At 40.4% G+C, this 27,580-nt stretch overlaps 1 protein-coding gene across 1 annotated transcript in view; it reads left to right on the forward strand.

The window, feature by feature from the left end:
* FREM3 (FRAS1 related extracellular matrix 3) overlaps nucleotides 1-27,580 on the forward strand; it is an 89,307-nt gene that overhangs the window by 49,762 nt on the left and 11,965 nt on the right. The window contains exons 6-14 of the mRNA XM_030020677.2: nucleotides 5,882-6,133; nucleotides 15,021-15,170; nucleotides 17,384-17,593; nucleotides 18,798-18,995; nucleotides 19,595-19,759; nucleotides 20,663-20,845; nucleotides 22,482-22,612; nucleotides 24,250-24,408; nucleotides 25,653-25,956. Of these exons, the coding sequence (XP_029876537.1) occupies nucleotides 5,882-6,133; nucleotides 15,021-15,170; nucleotides 17,384-17,593; nucleotides 18,798-18,995; nucleotides 19,595-19,759; nucleotides 20,663-20,845; nucleotides 22,482-22,612; nucleotides 24,250-24,408; nucleotides 25,653-25,956 (1,752 nt within the window). The remainder of the gene's footprint in view (nucleotides 1-5,881; nucleotides 6,134-15,020; nucleotides 15,171-17,383; nucleotides 17,594-18,797; nucleotides 18,996-19,594; nucleotides 19,760-20,662; nucleotides 20,846-22,481; nucleotides 22,613-24,249; nucleotides 24,409-25,652; nucleotides 25,957-27,580) is intronic.

Genomic DNA, 27,580 nt, shown 5'->3' on the forward strand with positions numbered 1-27,580 from the left:
GACTGGGGTTTCCTATGCGAGCCCGTTGTGTGATCAGTGCAATCCACTTACTCCACGTGGCATCAGTCGCGTGATGTGTAGAGGAGACCCTCCCTTTGAACATCCAGCCCAGCACTGGCAGTCGGGGTGCTAAGAGGAGCTGTGTTTCAGTACCAACCACTTCTGAGGCAGCTCGAACTCCTTCATATGCTGCCAATATCTCTTTTTCAGTTGGAGTATAGCGAGCCTCGGATCCTCGATATCCTCGACTCCAAAACCCCAGGGGTCGACCTCGGGTCTCCCCGGGTGCTTTCTGCCAGAGGCTCCAGGTAGGGCCATTCTCCCCGGCTGCAGTATAAAGCACATTTTTAACATCTTGTCCTGCCCGGACTGGTCCAAGGGCTACTGCATGAACAATCTCCCGTTTCATTTGTTCAAAGGCTTGCTGTTGCTCAGGGCCCCATTTAAAATCATTCTTCTTCCGGGTCACTTGATAGAGAGGGCTTACAATCAGACTGTAATTTGGAATATGCATTCTCCAAAAACCCACAACACCTAAGAAAGCCTGTGTTTCCTTTTTATTAGTCGGTGGAGACATAGCTGCTATTTTGTTGATCACATCCATTGGGATCTGACGACGTCCATCTTGCCATTTTATTCCTAAAAACTGGATCTCCTGTGCAGGTCCCTTGACCTTACTTTCTTTTATGGCAAAACCGGCTTTCAGAAGGATTTGGATTATCTTCTTCCCTTTCTCAAAGACTTCTTCTGCCGTGTTGCCCCATACAATGATGTCATCAATGTATTGCAGGTGTTCCGGAGCTTCACCTTTTTCCAGTGCAGTCTGGATTAGTCCATGGCAAATGGTGGGGCTGTGTTTCCACCCCTGGGGCAATCGATTCCAAGTGTACTGGACACCCCTCCAAGTAAAGGCAAACTGTGGACGACACTCTGCTGCCAGAGGGATTGAGAAAAACGCATTAGCAATGTCAATTGTGGCATACCACTTGGCTGCCTTTGACTCTAGTTCGTATTGAAGTTCTAGCATATCTGGAACGGCAGCACTCAGCGGTGGCGTAACTTCATTCAGGCCACGATAGTCAACTGTTAGTCTCCACTCCCCGTTAGACTTTCGCACTGGCCATATGGGACTATTAAAGGGTGAGCGAGTTTTGCTGATCACTCCTTGGCTCTCCAGTTGGCGAATCAACTTGTGGATGGGAATCAGAGAGTCTCGGTTGGTGCGATATTGCCGCCGGTGCACCGTCGTGGTAGCAATTGGCACTTGTTGTTCTTCAACCCTCAGCAACCCCACAATCGAAGGGTCTTGAGAGAGACCAGGCAGGGTAGACAGCTGTTCAGTGCCCTCCGTCTCCAAGGCAGCTATACCAAAAGCCCATCGATACCCCTTCGGATCCTTAAAATACCCTCTCCTGAGATAGTCTATGCCAAGGATACACGGAGCCTCCGGACCAGTCACAATGGGGTGTTTCTGCCATTCATTCCCAGTTAGGCTTACTTCAGCTTCCAATACAGTTAACTCTTGGGATCCCCCTGTCACACCAGAAATACAGATGGGTTCTGCCCCTTTATAACTTGATGGCATTAGAGTGCACTGTGCGCCGGTGTCTACTAGAGCCTTATACTCCTGTGGGTCTAACGTGCCAGGCCATCGAATCCACACAGTCCAATAGACCCGGTTATCCCTTTCCTCCACCTGGCTGGAGGCAGGGCCCCTCTAATTCTGGCCAGAGTATCCGGTATTCACTTCTCGTAAAATTGGCTCAGAAGTCCCTTCAAGAGGATCAGAAATAAGATCAGCCCTTCTGCTCTGTTTGGAAACTGGAGCGGCATTTTTCCTAGTAGAATCCCCTTTTGTGGTGGTTTTTCCTCGCAGCTCACGTACCCGTGCATTTAGGACCGAGGTAGGTTTTCCATCCCATTTCCTCATGTCCTCTCCATGATCACATAGGTAAAACCACAGGGCACCTCGCGGTGTGTACCTTCTATATTCTCTCTCTTGGGCAGAGGAGCGCTCACTCCTAATAGCTGAGACATTGGTCCTTACAGGTGGGCAATAGGACATATCCTCTCTGAATTGTTGGAAATCCTCGGACAGCTTCTCCACAGCCGAAATGCAGGCTTGTAGGGAGGAGGAGAGATTTTCTTCGTATTGACGGAGTTGGCGAGCCACTTCATCCACTGTCGGTGCCTCTTCGTCTTTCCAGGTCATTATTGCCAGTGAGTTGGCATAGGACGATGGTGCGCTCCGTACAAATTTCCGCCACATGGGTCGTGTGCATTGGACTTCGTCTGGATCTTTGGGTAATTGTGGGTTGTCCGGGTCATGATGAATCGTCTCTAGCACAGCTAATTCCCTCAGATATTGGATACCTTTTTCCATGGTGGTCCACTTGCTTGATTGACATATAACATCTTCCTTAAAGGGGTACCTTTCCTTCACACTTGACAAGAGTCGCCTCCAGAGGCTGATGGCTTGTGTTCCTCTTCCAATTGCCTTGTCAATGCCACCTTCCCTGGCAAGCGATCCCAGCTGCTTGGCTTCCCTACCTTCTAATTCCAAGCTATTAGCCCCATTGTCCCAGCATCGGAGAAGCCAGGTGATAATATGCTCACCTATACGGCGGCCAAAATCTTTTCGCATATCTCGCAGCTCACTCAAGGATAGGGACCGGGTTATTACCTCTGGTTCTGCCTCTTCCTCCTGTTCCCGTGATGGCCCTGGTTCACCTTCATCCTTTGCTAAGCGAGCTGATTTTTTATATTTCTTTTTCTGTACGGGGGCAACTGATACTGGTGCAGGTTGATCCGCTGGTTCAGTTGCAGTATCACTCGCCGGGTTTTGGATATCCGCAGCGTCTGTCACCAAGGTTTGGATAGCAGCATCTGTCGCCAAGATTTGGGTAGCAGCAGTGCTTGTCGCTGGGGCTGGAGGGACCGCAGTGCCTGTTGCCAGGGTTTGGGTAGCTGCTGTGCTCGTTGCTGCGGCTGGAGGGGCTGCAGTGCCTGTTGCTGAGGTTTGGGTAGCCACAGTTCTCGTTGCCAGGGCTGGAGGGGTCACGGTACCTGTCACCAAGGTCTGGGTGGCCGCAATGCTCGTCGCCGGGGCTGGAGGGGCCGCAGCGCCCATTGCCGGGGTTTGGGTGACCGCAGTGCTCATTGCTTTGTTGTTAGGTCCAGAGACCTTCTCTTCCCCTTGGGGGTGCTGAGTTGTGTCGAACAGGGCTCGATAGGCATGGGCCAGGCCCCAGCACGTTGCAGTGATTTGTATCTCTCTGGAGCTGCCGGGGTGACAGCATACCTTTTCCAAATATTTTACTAGTTCTTCTGGATTCTGCATTTGTTCAGGGGTGAATTTCCAAAACACTGGAGGTGCCCACTTTTCTAGGTACTTGCCCATACTACCCCACACACCCTGCCACTCATAATTATCCAGCCTCGGGGCAGACCTCTGGGTGATCTTCTTAAATAGTTGTTTAACCTTAAACAAGAGCTGAACCACATTCAGAAGCATGCTAATTCCCAGCAGTAGGGCTAGGACTGTGCTGGTATCAACATCCCAAGAGTATTCAAATTTTTCAAAATTCCCAAACACCATTGTAACTGGACTGAAGGAGAAAGGAGAGGGGAAAAAAAGGTATCCCACTCATAGACTGGTTTTCCAAGGAGGAAAGGTAAATGGTATAATTATTAATAGTTTCCCACAGATGGCTCCCGCAGTATAAAGGTGACAATGCTGAGTGCAAATACCAGATTAATTCCACAACTGATGACTTTATCATACCATAAACCAGTGTTATACAATACATCAAAGCAAAAACCTTAATCCACCTCCCACGGATGATAAGCAGGAGAAGAGGGACTACATACAGCAAGCGAGGTGATGCATAACAGAACTTTAAAAACCAGAGCAACAACTCTAAGAACACATAAATCAACATAATGACCAGCGACTATAAGACCAATATAATGAATGCTTATAACAAATTTGTTTTAACGAGCTCTGGTCAGGTTTGTCGTTATCTCAACCCTTCGGGCCCCACGTTGGGCGCCAAAATGGACTGTCGTGGTTTAACCCCAGCCAGCAACTAAGCACCACGCAGCCGCTCACTCACACCCCCCCCCACCCAGTGGGATGGGGGAGAAAATCGGGAAAAAGAAGCAAAACCCACGGGTTGAGATAAGAACAGTTTAATAGAACAGAAAAGAAGAAACGGATAATGATAATGATAACACTAATAAAATGACAACAGCAATAATGAAAGGATTGGAATGTACAAATGATGCGCAGTGCAATTGCTCACCACCCGCCGACCGGCACCCAGCTAGTCCCCCGAGCGGCGATTCCCCGCCCCCACTTCCCAGTTCCTATACTAGATGGGACGTCATATGGTATGGAATACCCTGTTGGCCAGTTTGGGTCAGGTGCCCTGGCTGTGTCCTGTGCCAATTTCTTGTGCCCCTCCAGCTTTCTCGCTGGCTGGGCATGAGAAGCTGAAAAATCCTTGACATTAGTCTAAACACTACTAGCAGCAACTGAAAACATCAGTGTTATCAACATTCTTCTCATACTGAACTCAAAACATAGCACCGTACCAGCTACTAGGAAGACAGTTAACTCTATCCCAGCTGAAACTAGGACACTCAGCCTGCTTAGTAACTGTCTGACACATTACTAACCCCTGGCCATGGTAAAGGAAGGTAACCAATGCATGTGTGTACTTAAGACCTCTGAAAATCAGGCCCCCTAGTGTACTCAGAATTACGTGGGTTAGAAGGGACCTTGATATCTGCTCCTCAAAGCAGGGGCAGCTGTGAGGTGGGAGAGGGTTGCTCAGGCTTTTGTCCCCTGAAAATCCCTGTGGACCCAGGGCAGGCTGCTGAGGAACTCCACTTGTAACTGGCCTCCAGGTGGAGTACAAACTATTCACCACCACTCTTTGATCCTGGTGATATAGCCGGTTTTCACCCATCTAGCAGTGCACCCAACCAGGTAGTAACATCCCAATTGGCTACAAGGGTGCCGGTAGTGCAAATCCACAGCAATTCCTAGGTTCATATTGCATTTGAGCCTTACTTTGTTTTTAACAAGTATTTCACACAAATGAACAGAGCAGAACTAAGAGGGAGCTATTTTTTCCCCCCACGTTCTAAGAATCACCCAATGAGGTAAATGTGAAGTTCAAATTCGCATTCATTTGTTCAGGAAGAGTCCTCGTCCTAAAGTCCCGGTGACTTTCATAGGCATTCTGATCCGTGAAAGAGTAGTGTGTAGAAGTGAAAAGGGAAAACATCTTGCCATTTTTCGATGCAAATGTTACGAAATGTGATCAGTTGTGTGTGATTGTTAAATTGGGTGTGGCTCCACATCCTCATCTTTCAACAGCAAAACCTGTTTCGGGGTTTTGCCCCTTGCCTCTCCTAACTGCTCTTGGACTCTTCTTCCCTCACAAAATTTCTTTTTATTGTGACTCTTGAACTGCTGATGGGGCTGTGCTCTACATAATTTCTATCAAAGCATATTTTTGAGAGGTGCTTTTTTTTTTAATTAGTTGACTCACTTCTCTCACATGGTTGAAGTGCAGCCCCACAAAAAAGTTGAGTCAGGATAACTGGAGATAATAGCGAATTGGGAGCAGGAATGGTTTCATGAGGGTGCTGGGTGATAGTAAGAGCCCTCTGAGCCACTTTGCTACTGGAGAAGTTGTGATTATAAATAGGAAGAATTTATTGTGTTTCACTTGTTACCAAAGCACATTTATTAGTCAGTTCCAGCATAAAACATTTTTTCTGTGTTTTTTGCATTTAAAGGGCAGTTGTTCTTCCACTTCTTTAAAGTCCTGAGTCCCTCTAATTCATTTTTTGTCCTCTCTCCTCATAGGTTCTGCTACTGGCACAGTACCATCCACTGTCTTGTCTTACTCTGACTACATCTCACGTCCTGAAGATCATAGCAGCATTGTTCATTTTAATAAGGATGAGACTGAGAAAATCTGTCGTATTATCATTATTGATGACTCCCTGTATGAGGAAGATGAGACCTTCAATATTTCTCTGAGCATGCCAGTGGGTGGCCAAATTGGCACTGAATTCCCAAGCACAAAAGTAATAATCTTGGCTGACACAGATGATGGTGAGTATGAAGAAGCAATTTTGTTTTGCTGGGACTTTCCTCTGTGGAAGTTTTACTGATTAAATAATCTCTTCCACTGTGTTTTTGTTTTTTAAACAGCTGAAAACATGAGTCTAGGATTTGCTTACTCAGTAGAAAAACTGGCAGAACACACATGAACTATTTTTAAGATACAGTGTAAATATGTATCATGCACTTTGGCTTACACTGTTTTGTTATTGCAGCAGGAGTTGAGGATTAGATTTTATTTTCTTTACTGGCATAGGACTAGATAGCTGTTTTATTACTCTGAGGTAGATCTGTGAGGGTTAGATTTACTGTTACTGTAGCAGAGTCTGTGAATACAGTAGCTTACACAGGTATATGATTAGTTTTGTGACAATATTATAGATGAAAAAATTTGTAGGCTATCAGATAAAGCTAAAGAGTAGAACTAGTTAATAGAGGCTAATTTGGCGTGCACAGTAATTCCCAGTTTGTCAAGATTAGTGCACTTTTAAGGTAGAAATGCAAGTCTTCCTTTTTTATTATAAAGTTGGAGACACACAATTCAATTCAAGAATTGATACTATTGGACAGAAGCAGAAGAAAAGCCGTGTACCTTATTGTCATACTTCTGCTTGTTCTTTTAGTCTCTGTCTAAATCTTTCTTGCTAATCCAGTCTTGTGAATATAATTGTGCTAAAAAGGCAGGAGTTTTGTACTGTGATCAGGCAAATCCATGATATACGATAGTGGTCAGGTTTTGTATTTAAGCTATACTGAGCTGATTCTTTGGAGCTTTTGATTAACTTCATAAATAATGAGAATTTGGTGGCTGATTTCTGTGTTCTGTAATAAAAAAAGTAATTTTCACTCTGTTATATTAAGAAAAGCAAGAAGCTAAAGATCTAGGAGAGTATTTCTATTAGCTACTGTTTATTTCTACCCTTTTGTATGTATTGCAGAAGTCAACTAGTTGAAACAGACACAGCCAAATTGATGAGGGGAAAATGTTGTTTTCTCAAATGGAACATAAATGGGCCAAAATAATCACTGGTGTAATTCCTCTGTGGCCAAAGGATTTACATCAGAAGTGAATTTGCCATAAGAATGAAGTTAATAAGAGTATCATGATCTTCAGCTTGATGAGATTTGTTGAAAGGCTTCTTTATCTTTTTCAGAGAATAGGGAGAAAATAATGCAAAATTAAGCCATTGCGGCAAAGAAAGAGTTGTTTTCCTTACCAGGCTCAATGGCCAGGTGATTATTTTCATGGAAAACAAAATTATTTATTATCAGCAGATCAAAACTGCTTTCTATGCAGTTTTTAATAGGTAGAAAATTATTTCATATATATATAAAGCTAAATTACTATATAGATAATTATTTTATATTAATTGACAGAAAATTATCATGCTCCTTCTTTTCAATACAACTTTGATAGATTATCATATATTCGCTTGCTTTTTTTTTTTGTTACAAAGCTTTCTACTGCAAAATACTTAACAACCTATCATCCCATAAATTCAGAGTAATTCTGAACTCAGCTTATGACATATGGAAAGATAGCCAGGGCTTAAGCTCAATTTGTTAAAGAGTGTGCTCTGAAATGAAAAGTCCCTTAAGAATACATCACTTTATTCAAAACGGAAATAGTCTTACAAACAGGCAGGGAACAGGTTGCCACTCTATTTTGATCTGACCTGGAAGTAGACTACTGGCATTGGATTGATTGACAAGAAACTGGACAACTTGCTTTCTCAAATGTGTAAAATTTAAGTTTCAAAGAGTAAAGTTTCACCAGTTTTGTTTTTCTGCAGAATGATACCTTGATCCACCAAACATTTCTAATACTTACACAGCACTGTAAGTGTATATACAGTGGATAAGTATATATACTTACCACTCCTGCAGTAGATAGTCCTACAGCCCATTAAAGTGAAAAAGAAGATCTCATAGCCATATGCCTGGTGGTGTCTGAAAGATGAATGCTTTGGGGTTTTTGTTAATACTGGGAAAAACAGCTTGTTTAAACAGATAAAATTTCCCATTGTAAAGTGCAATATGCTAACAGCTGAAGTATGCAGACCAAACCTGGAATGACTTTTAGACTCAGCAAAGGAATAAGGCAATAGTAAGCCTGAAAGTGCCTCTTTCCAACTAGAAAAAAGCTGAGCACAGCTGTGATACGGGATGTTGACTGTATTTGCACAATCCTTTGGTCAAGTTAGTCATGATGAGGTGCGCTGTGATGCCTCTAACAACAAGGACTAGAGAACCCTACAAGGAGAAAAAGAAAGAAATTGAGAGACAAAGATTAAAATATATATTAATAGAATTATTCCCAGCATTAAGGGATAACAGTAATCCTGTGTTAGCCAGCCCTAGAAAAAGAAAAGGAAAATGCATAATTTTTTTTTTAAGACCTGATAGCGTTCCAAAACTACTTGTATGGATAAGTGCCCATGCACAGCATAAATTAATGTTGATTCAGGCCATGATTAGCTTTAATATAAATGAAGCTGGAACACGATACACATTTTTTGCATTTGCAGGCTTTTTTATATTACAAATTTTTACAAAAATGTCCATAATACTGGCACCACTTCCACAATTTTAGTTTTATGAACTGCTTAACAGTTCAAATAAAAAGTAGGTAACCCTGCAGCAAAGTACTAGGCATAGTTCTTCATGTGTAATGACCTCAGCTCTGAACCCCTTTATTTGTAAGTGCAGATGATAAAAATATAGCTGGGATTGAGTAAAGGGCAATATAGCAGATAAGCTTGAATAATTACATCATAAGTACTTAAATACCTACAGAAGTGTTAGACTACCTCAGTGCAGTCAATGGAGGTTTTGTTGATAGCAAGATAAGGCCTTTTGACCGTGTGCAGCTATGACCACATACAGAGATACATGCAGTATGAATGTGTTCCTTGTTATGGCAAGCAACACAGGAAATACTCCTCACCCTTTTTCTAAATAAAAGTAATTTGGGAATGATTACTTTGCTCTTTTGTTTACCCATGATGAGATTCTGTGAACACTCTCTGACATACTCAAATACAAAGAAAGCAGGTTATTGCTTGGTATTAGTATTGGTATTGCTTAACATTAGTAAGCTTTGAAGTAACAAATATATTTTTTGTCAACAATTTAAAAAAAAAAAGAACTTCTGGAGAGAAAAGGCTTGGGTTTCTTAGGCCAAAGAAAGCTGTATGTAAATGCTACAACTTTAATGTCAATCATTTTGGTGCTGCCACATATCAGTGGAAGTTGAATTAGTTATATTAAGTGATCTGAAATGTTTTTACTCATATTAAGCTTTACAGCAGGAAGGAAAGCCACTTAAATTGTCATCAGGGAAAGCAGTCAGGTATGTTGTAAGAGTTTGTGTTAGTGGAACCACTGCTGTTTAAATATTTATACAGAATGATTCACAAAGCATATAACATACTTCAGAAAAAACATTCTATCAGTAAAGATAATGTTGCTGTAAGGTGAGATAAATACCAGGCATTCAAACATTATTAAATTCTCTTAGTCACTATTCCCATTTTGAAAGTCAAATACCAGAGCACAGGGAGGAATGGAAATTATTTTTGTCTTGCTGGCTTTTCTGTTGAGATGTCTCAGAAGAGCTTCATAAAACTTGTGAGATCACTGGTATCCATGGTGCTGTGTGTGTGTGAGGCTGGAGGAGAAAGCAGTTTCTTGGCTTTATTGTTTCAGGGTTTGAGGTTTCTTACATATATTCTGCTTAGGTCTCCCTCTCTGAAGGGCCTTACCTTGCTGCATTTTTAAATAAATGTTTCAGCATAATGACCTTATACTGGAAAATAAAGCACACATTATAGTGACTTTTTTTCTGTGAGATGCTTGAAAATTTTCAATATTAGTTCTGTATGTGGGGCTATTTTCATCTCTCACATTATAGCTGTAGAAACTTATCCCTATTTAGCATGTGAAGGATTCAAATTTCCACCATCTCTACTCAGCTGTGATATGGTTTGTGCGTTATATGGAAGAAGGCATTGATCAAAGCTTGAAGTATGGTTTGAGGCATATGCCCAGGGATTCCTTAAAGAGAAAACTATTTATAAAGAAAAGAGTCCTAAAATTTTGTTGTCAATGTCATAAGGAGAGGCCTGCCACAGACTGCATCAAGTGAAGATCCATAGCTCCTCATAGAGTCATGATACCTGCCCATAAAAACCAGAAACAACTCATGATTAGGTCTCAAGAGCCTTCAGAGTCACCAGTTTCATGTAGCTTAGTGCATGAAAAAGTTTAGAACTTTAAATATCTCTAAAACTAATTATTACTCCCCATTCTCATAGCATCATAGTGACATTTAAATGAAGGGAAGAGTTAGTTCAAGAATTAAAAAGAAACAGGGAGTTAATAGTCAAGACAGAAAGTCTATCCTTTGATCTAGGGTGTCTCCAAGCCAGAGAACAATGCAGATTTTGTAGTAGACCCTCGATGGTAAGCGAGTAAGCTCCGAGTTGTGTGCCTTTTTCCTATAACATGTGCACCTGGGAGCACTCTGTCCCTGTCTAGCTGAACAAAGGGTCCGGTTCTTCAGTAAACAGCTTTGAAGAAATAGGTGCAAACAGCTTGTGGTTTTCTAAGCAAGCAAAAATGCACATTACCTCTTTGCTTGTGTGTTTAAGTGGCATCACAGGTAGAACAGGTTTCAGGACCACAGCTTAAAAAAAAAAAAAAAAAAAATTGGCTGGCTTTCCAGGCCAAACTAACACTTAGACCTATTACTTTATAAAGGAAAAATGATTTTAAGTTAATAGCTTATGGCATTTCATGATTGAAATCACTATTGTTTACTAAAGATTACCAGTTAGCTCAGATGCTGTTCTGCTTTCTCAGTTAAATGTTCAGTGATTAACGTAATGATTTCTTTACTGACCATCCTAAAAGGGAAAGAAAAGAGTATAAATACATGAATGATCTCCACTTCTAACACTGCTTTTCTTTTTTCCTTGATGTATCAGCTTTCACAGTCCTAAATAAGGTATCTTTAAAATACATTGCCTTGATAGAATTTAAAGGGTACAGAGGTTTTCTTTGGGCCCCATAATAAGAATGGATTGTGTTTCAGAGGCAAGTGATTAATTCCCTGTAATAATTGAGTCACAAGTGTTATCTTCCTTGAGGGCTGGACCTTTATGTTTAATAGCACATTGACTGATGTTTATTATCCCTACTGTTTTGGGAAGAGTAGGTGTCTCTAGATTAGGCACTCAGAAACTGTGAAGACACAGAAAATGCTGTTGAATATTTCACTGCTCACAGTATCTAAGAAACAATTTTCTCTCATTGTACTATATCTATATGGGAAATGTTCATCTGAATGATTTAAAAAAAAAAGAATTATAGAGATACTTTTTTTTTTTTTTACCTTATTTTCATCTGCTTGTGCTGGAAATGAACAAAAGTATTTGCTTACTCAGTAATTTTAATTGTTAATACAATAATATTGAGAAACTTTGGATCATTGCAGCAAGCATTTCAAGTGCTCAGCAGGAGAATTATAAAAAGCTTAGCACAATTTATGACAAATTACAGTGAGTATAATAGAAATGGGAAAGATGACTGTAATAAGAATGGTATGACTGATGATTGCATTTCCCTAAGCCATATTTCAAAACAAAAAACTTGTTATCAAAAGGAGCAGCACTGACATCTGAAGTTACAATGCTACAGTTCATATAGTTGTAGACACAATGCGCACATTCAAAGGGGGAAAAAAGTTACTCTTCCAATTAAGGAGGCTGGTATTTAAAGGCTAATTCAAGATAGTTATCATGGACCGCAGTAAGAGGAACTGCCTGATCTCTTAAAACTTCAAAAGAATTTACAACCTGTACTTGAAAATCCATTAAACTGTGCCTAAGGGAAATTGATGGACTTCTGATATTTGAAAGCAGATTCCTATGTAAATAGAGAAAATTAATCAGTCTAATTTTTAAACTAAATTTAGAATCTTGGACAGTTCTTCCAGAGGGGAAGAAGAAATGGGAAAGTATAGACAATATTATATTACAAATATTTTTTTAAATTTTAAAAAATGTCAATAATAATTGTCTTTTAATTACAGAGATTCTTGATTAGTCTTGCCAGAGTGAATACTTTGCAGTGATCAGCTTCATGAAATGTGGCCAAAATTGTAGCAGTTTTTGTCAAATTGTGTTTTTCCAAATGATTTTTCCACTCTTGGTGGGGGACTCCAATGATTTTTCTGGCCACTTAGTTGAAGTAGGATCCTGGTCCCAGTGACACCGATATAACCTGGAGTGTTGCCGTTGCCTTGTGAAGGATTGCTCTTTCAGTGCTTTACACAAGTTGGTTAAACAGAACTGTAACAACTTATAGGGCATCATTAGTCACTTGATAATCCATTAGCTGTGACAAAAAGTCATGTAAGTTCAGATATTTAGACCCCTGCTGTTCTCCCCACCATATAGGGAAGACTTCAATAGCAAAAAATGCATAGCCGGTGGGAAAGGAATGTGATTGTCTTCAAACTTTTACCTGTCATGGCAGGGGGAAAAATGCCAAAACTAGCAAATAACTGATCATTAGAACTGCTGATTGGAGAGGTGGGAGGAAGGTGGGGAGAAAAAAATTGTGTTGGGGTACTACTTTAGGCAAAGCAAAATTTTCTTTGAAAAAAGCTTGAAATATTTAATTAACTTAAAATGAGACATTCAGTTTGACTTTCAATTGTGATACCCTTTTTCTTAAAACAAAACAATACTTCAAAATTTGAAATTTTTCAAGAAGAAAGCCAACATCTTCAATCCCCTGCAGTCCTGATAAATAGATCTGTCCCTCAAAAAAACACGTTTTCAAAGAGCTTTGTGTTTTGTTAAACTATCTAACCCATCACCAAGTGTCTAGTTGCATTCTCTAACCTTTCTCTTGAGTTTTGCATGCAAAAGCTTTGCTTTGTCAGACATCCTGCTGGGCTGTCTAAGGAAGATATTGTTTTAGCCGGTTTAAAGGTAATTTATCAAAAGGTTGAAAATAAATATTAATGCAGTCCTGCTTGGAACACTTGTACCTTCCTTAATACTGTGTGCTGAAGACTTCATCTGCTTCTGCAGCAAGTCTTTGTGATTATCAGGGTCTGCTCTGATAGTAAAGTAATGTGAAGGTTCACAGTTCAGTGGCGCAAGAAAATTACAGCAAGTATCCAAAGGTGCTGCAAGCTGGAGTGGCAAGGTTCATATAGGTTTAGGGCCAGATGGTGTTCTGATGTTTTTATATATACATGGAGGAAGCAGATAGTGCCTCTAGGCAAATATAATATTCTTAATTAGCTGAGCAGTGCTGTCTGTCCCTGTTGACAAAAGAACTCAGCTTGATGTTCTCCCCCGTTTGCAAAAGAACATTTATTTAGGTTTGGGAAGGTGAGATCCAGAATGTAAAAAATTATTACTAGGAAGAGGCACTTTTATTAATTGAGTTGCCTCACATTATATAGAAAAGCCTGTGTATTTTTCTGTGCTCTACTTAGCACATTGAGTCATTGGAAACTGTCTGACCCTTCTTAAAAAATGGCTTTAAGTTCAGTAATGAACTGAGCTTGGAAAACAACAGATAGCCAAAAATAAAAAAATCTTTATGGACCATGGTGTAAGCTCCCATTTCCCCAGCTGTAGGAGACAACAATCACGACTTCTAAAGCTTTTCAGAGTTCTTTGAATTTCCCCAAGAGGTACAATAGAAGTGCAGCATATTAGATGAGTGCCATGCTTTTGTGCAACTGCAGCGGTTCTACTAAAGAAGATATTGGCCATTGTGCTAAAATAATGTTGCTGTGGTATTGGAGAGATTCTCTGCATTGTGTTAATATAGATTAGTAATAATATGCAACACAGACAAAATGTGTTAGGCTTTATTAATACTGATAGCAAGATAAAGCCTACTATTGTTTAGGTGACAAAAGTAAAGGAGGCCATGTATTGAATTTAGCAGACTCTATCCATTACTTAGTAAAAGCAGCAGGTATAACGTGTCTCCAGTGTGTGCTGCTTCATTCTTCTTGATGGGTATTCAGACAGGCGGCTAAATTGGCGCTAGTTGGAGACAGTCTTGTGATGTTTGATCTCTTAGCTAAACAACAGTGTCTGCTTAAACCCAATTTAATATTGACCTTTTCCATGACCTGGATTGTGCAACTTTTTGTATCCCTATGAATAACTAAAGTCAGTTTACCACACTAAAGAAAAAAAAACCAGCTTGTAACCCTTTAGTCTGCCACATCCATGTCAAATGTATGCTTTGAAAACAATTTAAAAAAAAAAAAAGAGTCTAAACTCTTGAAATACTGCAAGCTGCCTTTATCTTTTAGGGGAAGGTATATTTAGGTGTATATTTCCTTTAACAGCAGATTTCAAAAAGATTTTCTGCCTTGTTTTACTTAAAAATGTAACGGAAGAACTATCCCATGTCTTATGTCTGTGTTATGCTGTGTAGTCACAATTTTTCAAATGGCTGTTTTACTTCAGATGGTAAGGTAAACAGCTGGCTGTGGAAGATCTCTGTCAGTTGCAGATAAGATCAAAAATATATAGCTATAACGCTTTATTTACTTAATTCAAGGAGTGTTTCATTTGTTTTTTAAAGGATGAAAAAAACCCTTACATTAAGTGGTGGGCAGGTGCGTAATAATATTTATGTAAGTGGACAGTAGATATTATGGGGATTTGCAGGGGAAATTGTTAACATATTAAAACTGTTAACATATTAAAAGTCAAACTGCAGGGTTTGAGCACTAAAAGTCAGACTGGAGAGTTTAAGCAGTAAATATACAAGTGAACAAGAGCAGGTCAAAAGAGGCTCTTTCAAAAATAGATGCATTTCTCTCTGTATTTAGAACCTTCTGTGTACTTTGGTAACACTCAATATCGAGTGGATGAAAGCGCTGGTTACGTGGAGATTCGTGTCTGGAGAACTGGAACAGACCTGTCCAAAGCAGCTTCTGTCATGGTGCGTTCCAGAAAAACAGAACCAGTGTCAGCAGAGGGTGAGTTACTCTTAAAAATATGGCTCAGGTTGCTTTAGAGTATGTGAGCATGAAAATGGGACATCTGGCATTCACTCTTATTTATCTTCAGTGTATATATGGGGTGAAAAAATTAAGTAAAAGACATCAGACATGGATATATCAGGTAGAAAACATAATATTTGCGTCCCAGTTGCGTGTGGCAAGGACAGCTTGGCTAAGCTCACTGGCTTTCTGTTGGAGACTGCAGAATGCATGTGAATAAAATGATAGTTAATTTAGTCGCACCTTAACTGATGGCAGACAGTGGGAGAAACAGTTGGAGTGAAAGAGAGAGTATTGTCTTTATAGCACTGTGTTTCCCTGGAATAAAATTGAATTTACAGCATACGTCTGCAGTTGCCCTGAAGTGATGCTATCAGTGCATTAGCCGAGGAAGCTTTGTTTATCTCTGAAAGCTGGTGTGTCTGAGATTTTAGGGTCTCTCAGTTACTCTGGAGAGAAATTCTGGAAGGCACCACCAGCGTGATTTCCAAGGATTTTCTCTGTCCAACACTGACCCAAAATACCCCAAATCTGGGGACTGTGTCTGTAAAACCCTGTTTTTGTTTCTTAGTCCCAATGAAAACTCATTTTCCCTACCAGACTTTGGGAATATTTAGGCTGGCCAAAATTTTGCAGTGCTGTTTAAATATGCTGCTTGACTTGCTAGCTGCTATATTAATTTTAAGGAGCTGTTATAGCTCCTTAAGGTGTCAAGGAATCAATTGCATTAATGAGAATTTCTCTGTTCAGCCCAACAAATTGACAACACACTGGCAAGAGATAGATAAGGCTTCAGAAATTTTCATATTAATCAAGCTAAAAGCAAAATTGTCTTTTTTAATATGTATGTGATAGATTATCAGATTTGCTACCAAAATAACGAAGAATTACAGCAACTATTAATGCAGCATGTATGATTGAAGTGACGGTTAATTAACTTATAATGTACGTATATGAAAATAGAATTTGACTACAGTTACTGAAGAACAGAGAATTAGTTAGCAAAATAGACAATGTATGTGATTAATATGTGAAGACTCACTTTTTAGGTGAAGAAATATGATTGGGTCCTACAGGATTTTTGTGTTGTGTATAAAGTAGCGAACTAATCTTGCATTTCTAATCATGTATTCTGTTAAAGTCTAATTACAAGATTTGGAAAAAATATCCTTTTCACTCGATCTTTTCCTAATTTCAAGTATTTATAGAGTTTTGCACACAAAAAGAAATACTAATATGGTTGTATATGAAATGCTTATGCACGCAATGTTTGATTAAGGAAAGAACAAAACCTGTGCAAGAATTGTGGTTCTTCATAACGTACAGAGCTGACCAGGGAGGTCAGCTTTTATGCAGATAAGTGTTTCTTGCCTCTAATCCAGAGGCTGCAAAATGACATGTAAAAGAAAAAGGCACAGTTGCTGTTAAGTATGTAAATTGCAACATACTGTGACAAAGAAGGGAAAGAATTGCTGTCATTACAAACAACAAGTAGAACGCTTAAAAGGGGATAGGGAGGAACACTCTGGTTAAAAAGTATGTAAAATTACGAAAATAGTCAGAATCTCAGTGAAACAATGGGACACAAACGCAAGGAAGACGTGAAGTCATTATACAACTTCCAGTCTAGATTTAATAGTCTCATACACACCAAAAAAAAGTCATTCTAGGTGTTTTCACCTGCACTCAAGCCGCCTGCTTCTTTTAGTGATGAGACAGTGGTAACAGCATGATTTTCAAGCTCAGTCATCTAGCCTAGTGCAAGACACTTTTTCTTAGGGTATCAGCTGGAATTGTTCTGGGACAGACTTCTGGTCCTTTAAAGGTAAATAGCTAAGTAAAACCTCATGTATGTAGTCCAGAGTTGACTAAAAGGTTTAAATTGCTGTGGTCATCGGGTCTGTTGTGTGTTGTTGAGGCTGTAGCCTGTTACTTTGCAGTTTAAGGGATCTTAAGTTTTAATTGTGCTGATGGCATAAAGAGTAAATGATGATCCAGATATGTATTTGTGTGTGTGTGTTGCAGTGTATGTTCATTGTTCCCAAATTTATTTGCATGTGACAAAAATCTAAATTAAATTTTCTCCAGGGCAGCAATAGAAACAGCTGCAAACACATTTCACAAATGTACAAGTGAATGTTAACATATAGTAGTAACTGACTGTACAAGTCTTGTTGCTTCCCAAACAGCTGGAGTTGATTATGTGGGCATCAGCCGTAACCTGGATTTTACACCGGGAGTCAACATGCAAGTGTTTCGAGCTATCATCCTTGATGATTTGGGCCAGCCTATTCTGGAAGGTCCAGAGAAGTTTGAGCTAGTTCTTTGCATGCCGGTGAATGCAGCTCTTGGAGAGCCTAGCAAAACTACTGTCTTTATCAATGACACCATCACTGACTGTAAGTATAAAGGGGGTGGGGGAGAGTTTTATCAAGGGTTTTTCTTCTAGTGTTTTAAGTGCACTTAGAAGGTGGAAGAGCTCTTTTGGCAGTAGCATAAATTACTATGGGTGTAAGTGCTGTGATATATCATTTACCCCAACTACGTTATAAAGATTAACAGCTGTGTGCTACACCTGAAGTTGGAACATAGGGCTATAGTGCAGGTTCTTTACTCTGGCTTGTCTTCCTTCTCATTGTGTACTTGAAGATACTGTTTTGGACAAATTAATATAATAGTGGAACTGTGCCATGAGCTAAAAGTACATTTATGTATGCCTGGTGTATTAAGGCGATTTGTTTGAATGAATATTCATCTTGAAGGTAGAGAACCCATAGGGATTAAACTTTTTTTTCCCTAGTAGTTATTTGAACACCAAAAATTGTGGAGAGCTAAGTTTTTCAAGTAATTATGCAGACATTTATGCTTAAGCTATTGCATGAAGCTGTAAGTGTATTGTCTCTTCTAGGGGGGCATTAAGGGGGGAAAAAAAGGTAGGTGTAAAACTTTAAAAGCAAACAACACTCAACACAGCACCATTTAGAGGTTCTCCAGCACTTGGTAAATAAACCAAGCTGCCTCTCAGCAGTTGCAGGTTTCTGCAAATTCACTGCACTTCAAAGACTTAAAGAAGCTATATTGTTCTAGAAAGCTCGTTCTCAAACAGAACTCAGAAGAGCAGTTACAGTTTCACTGTGAAATACTTGTTGAAGTCAGTGCAAAGTATGATACTGACTTCAGTGGAGATAGAATTGTGGTCACCACCCCTTTTTGGCCTTGTGGTATGTGCACCTACTTCCTCTCTGCATCAAAGGTAAAAGAGACTGCTTTATAGAAAATAATCTCACAGCTCAGAAATGGCTCAAATGCTGGTTTTAGAAGTCCTAGCTACTGTGAGGAGACTTGTGACAGAATTAGTACTAAGTTGGAAATTAGTTGCTGTAGACCAGGAAAGTATTTGAATTCTTCCAGATTCAAAATCTGTGTTTAAAAAGCATGTGTAAATCTGAACCTTCTTCAGATTGTTGTAAAAGGTTAGCAAATAAAATGCTAAGTTAAAGAAAACTACTACTTTTTTTTTTTTTTTAATCGAGAAACGTGGTTAATATTTGCTGCCCATGCGTGAGGGTCCTTTTCAATTTGTGTAACATGTTCTGTTGTCAGTACCCAAAGTCCAGTTCAAAGAACCAATGTACGTGGCAAATGAAAAAGATGAACAGCTGTTGGCCCTCATTTATCGAAGCGGTGACATTAACCATAAATCCACAGTGCGTTGCTATACTCGCCAGGGTTCTGCCCAGGTTATGATGGACTACAAGGAGAGGCCAAATACAGATGACTCTATAGTGGTGTTTCTCCCAGGTAAGCTTTTCCCGTTGGAATTTGAAAATAATGTGTTACTTTTGTCTGACAAGTAATCTGATGGTAGAGCTAGAGCTAGACCTCCAGGACATTCTGGGAGTTGTTATGCCAGTTGAGTTTCTGTGGATGAACAAGGTGGCACAGGACTATTTAACAAATAGTTTTGGACTATGACAGCAGTACTTTCAAAGGTTTTTATGGCCAAAGTTGACTAATAAAGAATTCAGCGATATTGGACATCCTCTGCTACGCTTTTGAACAAAGCACTTGTTCATAAGAATAAACAGGAAAAATACTGATACAGTGCCTTCAGCAGAGGAGAATCAGAGCAGCAGATTCTTTGCCATACAACACCCTGCTGAATGGTGCACGGGTTGCTGCTTAGTTCCCATTGTGGGAGAGTTGTGGTATTTTTCCTTAGCAGAGATTGACTCACAACAAAAAAATTAAGTGTGCCAGTCAGCGCTCGTCTCTGCTTCCATGTTCTTGAGCCTGTCTGTTCTATGGCAAGCCTGAAAAAGTATGGGGGTTTGGTTTTGGTTTTATCCTGGTCTTTTGTGTTCCTGTGAAGATAATGTCTTGTTCATACCTTCCTTCAGGAGAAACTGAGAAGCCCTGTGTGGTAACTCTGGAGAATGATGTAATTTATGAAGAGGAGGAGGAATTCAGATTGGTGCTTGGAACACCAAAAAGTAATTCTACTTTTGGTGCTTCCATTGGAGATCAGAAAGAGACTGTGATCAAGATTAAGGATGAAGAAGACAGTGAGTTTTGTGTTAATTGTTGATTATATATGTAGCTGCAAATGACAAAATGGGACTAATTCCATTCAGTGTTTGGTTCAATGGTTTTCAAAGTACCCAGTACTAAGTTTTTCAAAAATCTGTCAAGTCTTTTATTTTTATGTTTTGAATTTGCACCTTTTTAATCTATTCTGAATGCATCACTGGCTCTGCCTTTTGTGAGATAAAGGGAAGATAAATTCTCATGTTTATTTCCATTCCATTTATTGCTCTATATGTGTTGCTTTGATAAGAGTGTCATAAAATTGACTAAGTTGAAAGAATCATGGATACCTTGGGTCAAATTCACAAAACTTTCAGGAATATAACAGGGACTTTTATATACAGATTGTACAGATTATGCATCTGAAAATGTCAAATGATGTGTAAAAAACCAAAACAAACCCCCAACCAAACCATAGTATAATTGATAATGCTGTAAAATGGACTCCTTAAAAGTCATAAAGAGTCATTTAAGAAAATCAGATTTATCCCAAACCTTTGACAAGGCATTAGAATAAATAAATTATAAAAGTAACTGCTTTCTTCAAAAGCTAAACATACTTTATCTCTAAATATTTCACTCTAGACTCCACTAAAGCAAACACTAGGGGACCAGTAGTTCTCCTTTCAATCATAGCTACAAATCTGAATTCCAGTTTCCAAAATATTTCACTTTGATCATTTCACACAGCAATCAATAAACCAAATAAATTAATCGCCAGACAATGACTTTGAATTTTCAGGTTTGTTATGACCTTCTCATTTCCTTTGGACTATCCACTCTCAGATAAGGTATTTGCACTTGGTCTAGTTGACGTGAGTAAATTATTTTTTTTTTTTAATGTTCAGGTTTTTGTTGTGGGTTTTTTTTTTCTCGTCTAGAACCAGTGATTAAATTCTCTGAAATAAAACACAGCGTTCAGGAGCCTCAGGAACCTGGAGAAACTGCACTAGTAAGAATCCATGTTCTACGCCTTGGCGATAGCTCCAAAGTATCTGTTGTCAGAGTGCACACAAAGGATGGCTCAGCCACCTCAGGGGAAGACTACAATCCAATGTCAGAAGGTAAGGGTGCTTCGTTGGGTGTGGGGGTGGGAAACATTAGTTTGGAAAGTGCCTTCCTGCAAATGAATGCTGGACAGGGAGCTGAATTCTTGTTTTGATAACCAAATGGCAAGTTCTGTACTTTAGACTAAGAGTTCCTACTTCACTTTGTGTGTTTGGAATAGGAGATTTGAGTGTTGTCTATTTTTGTTTTAATCTGAGTTAATTGTGGGACCTGTAAGGGACTGTATTAGCATTGGATTGGATGTGAGATCCTGTTTGCTCTGGGCTACTTTGAATTTCCTAACCTGAAATGCAAACTCAGGACTTCTTCATAAGAATGAAAGTTCAGCCTAGCTCAGGCTGTCATGTATCCGACACATGTTTGAGCAGTATTTGGTTCTTGAGTTTTGCCTTCAGGTCCCCTGAGCTGGCAGAGGGTTGGGATATTGTTATGATAGACAGTTTAAGATGATACAGGAATACGCTCAAATTCCTGATTCTGCTGTTTTAAGGAAATTGTCTAGATTTATTCTGCTTTCATCATCCTGCTGTATGGAAGAGAGATCTGCCCTAAGCACTTGGAGTAAGGGGTTGCCAGTGGTGGGATGCTTTTCATAGAAAAGCCCACTCCTGGGAGCCAGCACCCAAGTCCCCTGTCTCCCAGGAAAGAGTCCAAACCTCAAGGTTTGGTAGAAGACCCATATTCTCTTTCTGTGACCTACTGCATTTCTATTTGCTTTCCTTGTAGTGACATGGTTTTGATGGAGTGTCACCCTTACAGGAACAGTTTTATAGCCTGGTGGTTATGCAGACTCCCTAGGGGAGTAACTTTACTATCGTGTCTCCTGGGGAGGTATGACCTTGAGTACAATTAAAGTAAAATGAATGAACAAGGTCTCTCTTGAGTATTCGTGCTACTGACTGGGCTGGTGACAGAAAAATGTGTACCACTTCCTCCTGACTTTTAGCAAGAAATAACAATCCCAACTTGGTTTCTGGAGGAAGGACCACAGATCCCTGTTTCTAATAGACTGTTCTTGTCCTGGGATTTCATGTAGATGAACTTGTCTCCTAAAGAGATAATGCCAAGTATGTTGATTTTTCAGCTCAAAGTGCAAGTGTTTTGGATCCTGCATAAATATGCGCTGCAAATGGAGCTGAGGCAGTGTCCATACTGGTATAATAATGTACCTGGGACCATTCCTTGGCATGCAGGCCCATTTTGTTGAACTTTCTTTGCCACTGAAGCATGCAGACCCACTCTGTTGAACTTTGATGCTGAAGCAGGATGTCTGCATGCAAACTGCCTCCCTGGCCCACACTAATTCTGAACTGTGTCCAGGAATTGTTTGGAAGAAAGCTAGTTGGCTTGGCACAAAATCATGTCAGGATATTATGTTTTGATGTTATTTTAAGTCTTCCAACAAGTTAGCAATATCAACTTGTATTTATTTTTTCTGTCCAGCAAAAGTGGGTTAGTTTTACTTGGTCATTGTGCTGAAGAACAGATACTAACAGCTCATTCTGCTACTACATTTTACTTAGAGCAAAACCATGTTATTGCAACAGAATACATTATTTGAATGCAATTGACAAAGAAAACAATTGTTTGGCTCTTGATTTTGCATTAATTTGTTGGGTTTTTTAAAATCAGATATTGAATTCAAAGAAGGAGAAACTGAGCATTTTGTTGAAGTAGAGATTCTGTATGATGGCATAAGGGAAATGAGAGAAGCGTTTACTGTCCACCTGAAAGCTGATGAGAACATGGTAGCAGAGACACAGGTAACCACTGTTGACAACAAAAGTTGCCATTTGTAATGATATTTTTTTTATATTCGTATAGAAACATCTAAAAAACCATGTACTCACAGCATGCATGAGAGCCTGGTATTCACATGCTCCTGTGGTTAGTTTGGTGCATAGCTGTCTAAATACTGGTATAAATTAGCTGTAAATCCACACACTTTGAACAAAGTCTAGAAGCGTTGAATTACAAATTTTATGTGTGACCCACTATATGCTTCACAGAGAGTATGGCATCTTAGGAAAGTATAGTGCACTAACTGCCTTGTAGAAGCCTGTTCTGACTTTTCCCATTACAGATGGTAAAAAGTATCAAAATATTTAAAAAAAAATAAAAAAGAAAGCAAGAAGCTGTGATTGGCAGGGGTTTTTTGTATTAATAGTGTCTCTGGCTGCTACCAGACCCAGTACAATGGAGAGACTATGTTGGTCCCTCCCTAAACATGTGTGGAGAGATGTGGCAGCAGCAGCAGCTGCAGCCATGCCATGGTGCTCTGATCAGTGCTCTGCATCGCTTCATGGGCTCAAGTATGGCTCCGTGAGGCATTCTCACCCATTCCCACGGTAGGAGGTCTGTGGGCAGGGAGGAAGGCACCAATGGGGACAGATGGGCATAGATTCGTCTTCCGTTTCTTTATTTTGGTGAAGCAGAGGAGAGCACAGCAAGTGTTAGAGCTACTACAGTTCTGAAGAGCGCTGCCTGCCATTTTGGGCTATATTTAAGATCAATTTGACTCAAACACTAGCAACTTCTTACTTCAATACTATATACAGTAAATTACTACATGCAGAGAAACTATGGCCCTGGGATCCATTACGTCATGTATACCATACCTTGATAAATTTGTAGGCCACTATTTTAAAAACAGAGGCTCTAAAGTTAACATGCAGTCTTTATACTTAAGTTGGTAAAAACCTAAACTGGCTGTCAAGTGAGATCAACTTGATGCGTAGGCTGAAGCTACTACATGGTCTCTGGAATTAATTCAGGAGAGTTTGGGGGTTTGTTTTTGTATTTTATGTTTGTGGCAAGGTTTTGGGGGGTAGATGACTCAGGAGTGAAGTTGAGCACGGGAAAATGAGGAGGAAAGGTGGTGTTTTAATGTTTGCTTTTGTTTCTTACTACCCAAATCTACTCTAATTGGCAATAAATTAAATTAATTTCCCCCAGTTGATTGTGTTTTGCCCATTAGAGTAACAGGTAAGTAATCTCCCTGTCTTTAGCTGGACCCATGAGCTTTCTCATCCTATTTCCTCCTCCTGCCATGCTGAAGATGGGGAGTTAGTGAGCAACTGCGTGTGTGTTTGACTGTTTGCCAAGGCTAACTTTTTTAAAGAAAAGTTGGAGTATTTTTATTTCCCTTTTCCTAATGTTTGGGGAATTAATTCCTCCTTAATTTTTAGCTAGTTGCTGGTGAACAGGGTTTAAGTGGAAAACCTGTAAAAACCACTGAGCAGTGAATCTTCCTTAATACAAGTCACCATTTTATCAAAGAATCCTGGGTAAAACCATAGTGAGCTTGGTGGCAGAAACTAAGTCACAAGAACTACTTCTCCTTCTCCCTCTGTTCCTTATTTTCAGCAGTATACATAACCTTTTCTCTCTCTCAACTCAGATGAGTAAAGCCATTGTGTACATTGAAGAAATGGACAGCATTGCAGATGTGACATTTCCAGCTGTGCCCCAGGTTGTCTCACTTCTGATGTATGATGATACTGCTAAAAGCAAAGAGAATCCACACCCTCCAACCGGCTATCCTGTTGTCTGTGTAACGGTAAGGCTTGTTTCCGCATGCTTTTGTCCAACTTACTCATTCTGTGCTCTGGAGCATGTAAGAAAATTGAAAAAGTATTCAATTCTGGAAAATGATAACTAAAAGCTGTTGGCAACACAGGCTGTTGCTGTGTTAGAGGCACTTGCGTAAGTCTTTCTGCTGTCATAACTCAGAAGGCAAGCTTCCAAGAGAGGGTCACTAATGCCCCTAACCTGTGACAGCTGTTTCTGCAGTGTTTCTTGCTGATCTAAATAGGTCTTTGGTACTGAACTGTGCTGTCAAACTAATAACCAGTTCCAGGGGATGACTTGGACATGTTGAATTAGAGCCAGAAGAATAGAGATTTCTAAACCCAAAGCTGAGCAGGCAGGAAGGTGAGGAGGAGCTAAGTGCTGCCCAAACAAGGGCTGTGCCTGGGCCATACAGAGCTTTCCAGAAACAGTTTGTATCCTGGGCTTTGTGAGCAGAGCTGTGCCGTGAGCAGCTGAGCAGCAGATTTTACCAAAGTTGACTGAACAGCCTCTGGTATCAGCCATCTGTCCCATCTGCAGGAGGCTGCTCTCCCAGACAGAGTTGGCAGAGGGACACGTACTTGTGTGCCTGCTGCTTCTGTGTGAAGTCAGGTATTTTAAGCTGTTGATCAAGGATGATTTTGAGGGGGGCGGGAAAGCAGCTGAGTTTTGCACTAGCAAAAGGCACACATGCATCTTCATTCCTGCTTGGTTCTGTTGTGGGGGAGCAGCAACAGACTGCTGGGAAAGGTGCACTTGTAACTTTGCAGCTCTTTGCCGGGGATGTATGAATTCAGGCCATTTATTTTATGTTTCTAACAGTTTCTCATTTCTTAGAGTGGTTTCCTACTGGGATTTTTCAAGCTAGTGTGTCTGAATTTGGGAGAACTGACTTTGCAGTTGTCAGATAAGAGTTCAGTTTTTGGAGTTAGCCCTAGCATTTTCCAGGTCTGCATGGTCAGAGGTGACACATGAATCATAACAGCAACTCGCTACTATCTGGGGTTTAGTTTTTTGGTTGTTTGTTCTTGTTTTCAATTAAAAAAGCCCCATGGCATTCGTTCATATCCCCTCAGTTAAGGGGAAAATAGTGTGCCTACATGAAGGTCTTGTTTTGCTGATACAGTAATAAGCACGGTACTGTTAGAATAATGCTTAACAATTTGCTTGCTTGGTGCGGGTGTAGGTAAGAATAGATAACCCCCTTTATTTTGTGTAAATGGCAACCCATAGGCATGCAATCCCAAGTATTCTGACTACGACAAAACCGGATCCATCTGCGCCACAGAAAACATCAATGATACTCTGACCCTGTACCGCTGGCTTGTCAGTGCTCCAAGTGGGAGTGACGGTGTCACCAGCCCAATGAGGGAAGTGGACTCCAACACTTTTTTTACCAGCACCAAATCCATCTCCCTGGACTCTATATACTTCCAGGCAGGCTCCAGGCTTCAGTGTGCAGCTCGAGCTGTGAATGCCAATGGTGATGCGGGTCTGGAGCTGCTAAGTTCAATTTATACAGTAAACAGAGAGGAAGGTAAGTTTTTAATGATGGGAATTAGGTAGCCTTTCTTGGGAAAAGATGAGGTAGTTTTAGCAGCTGAAGGAGGTCTGCTATGGAGTGTTTTGTTTTAGGGCATTAGTGCTCGTACATTAATTTTTTTTCATACGCATACGGGACTGTTGCTAGTGAAAGGCAAAAGCACCTTGTAATCGTCTCATCAGCTCTGGTATTTCATGAGTTTGCTCCCATCGTATGTCATATGTAAGTGATTGGTGGGTTTATGGTGATGATTATTTTTTACACCTAATTTGACTAGTGACTAGAACAGAATTTGACTTCCCCAGTGTCCTAGTTTCAGCTGGGATAGAGTTAACTGTCTTCCTAGTAGCTGGTACGGTGCTATGTTTTGAGTTCAGTATGAGAAGAATGTTGATAACACTGATGTTTTCAGTTGCTGCTAGTAGTGTTTAGACTAATGTCAAGGATTTTTCAGCTTCTCATGCCCAGCCAGCGAGAAAGCTGGAGGGGCACAAGAAGTTGGCACAGGACACAGCCAGGGCACCTGACCCAAACTGGCCAACAGGGTATTCCATACCATATGACGTCCCATCTAGTATAGGAACTGGGAAGTGGGGGCGGGGAATCGCCGCTCGGGGGACTAGCTGGGTGCCGGTCGGCGGGTGGTGAGCAATTGCACTGCGCATCATTTGTACATTCCAATCCTTTCATTATTGCTGTTGTCATTTTATTAGTGTTATCATTATCATTATCCGTTTCTTCTTTTCTGTTCTATTAAACTGTTCTTATCTCAACCCGTGGGTTTTGCTTCTTTTTCCCGATTTTCTCCCCCATCCCACTGGGTGGGGGGGGGGTGAGTGAGCGGCTGCGTGGTGCTTAGTTGCTGGCTGGGGTTAAACCACGACACCCAGTCTTGGGTCCTTTGCTTTTCTCAATATACATATTTCAAATACACCTCTATTTCCATGTGTTTTTAGTTTAAACAACACAGCTACTGACACTGAGAGCAGTTTGTAGTTGTATTGAATTTGATATTGTCTAAAGGCCTGCAGACTAAAGACAGTTAAAATACAGGTGCTGGAAAAGGGTGGGGGCATGAAATCCATGTGGAAATTCAGATATTGCAGCACTGCACGCATAACTTTGCTGAGAACTTACACTATGCCTGAGAAGGCAAGGGGATATCCTAATTCTGGGTTTAGCCCACATCCCTCAGATTTCTTAACTGTGATCTGTATCTAGATGTGTACGCCTAATCTATTGCTTTTTTTCCAGAAATTCAGATGAGGAAAATGCATCTTTTTGCTCAATCAGTTAGTGACTAGAACAGTTACTTGGGAGTTACTTCAAAGTCCTATTCTGCCCAAATTAAAGCAGAAGCCTGACTTTACTGCACCTCGGGATTCACAGGGCCATAATGTTGGGTGCTAGGGGGTGACTCTTCTCTGCCTCTTTAGACTAAAATGTTCTCATTTTGGTCAGCTCACTGACTATGCAAGTGGATCATGCTGTGCTTCCTCAGCTGTTTTGTGCAGTTCAGTCCTTCTGCTACATCTCTGCTACACAGAGTCCTTCACCTCCATCTCCTCTAGCTGCAGTGCAAAACCCCTGGGTAGGATTGACCTATGTGGGAAGAACT

The sequence above is a fragment of the Aquila chrysaetos genome, chromosome 1 (genome assembly GCF_900496995.4).
Source record: "Aquila chrysaetos chrysaetos chromosome 1, bAquChr1.4, whole genome shotgun sequence".
NCBI classification, from domain to species: Eukaryota; Metazoa; Chordata; class Aves; order Accipitriformes; family Accipitridae; genus Aquila; species Aquila chrysaetos.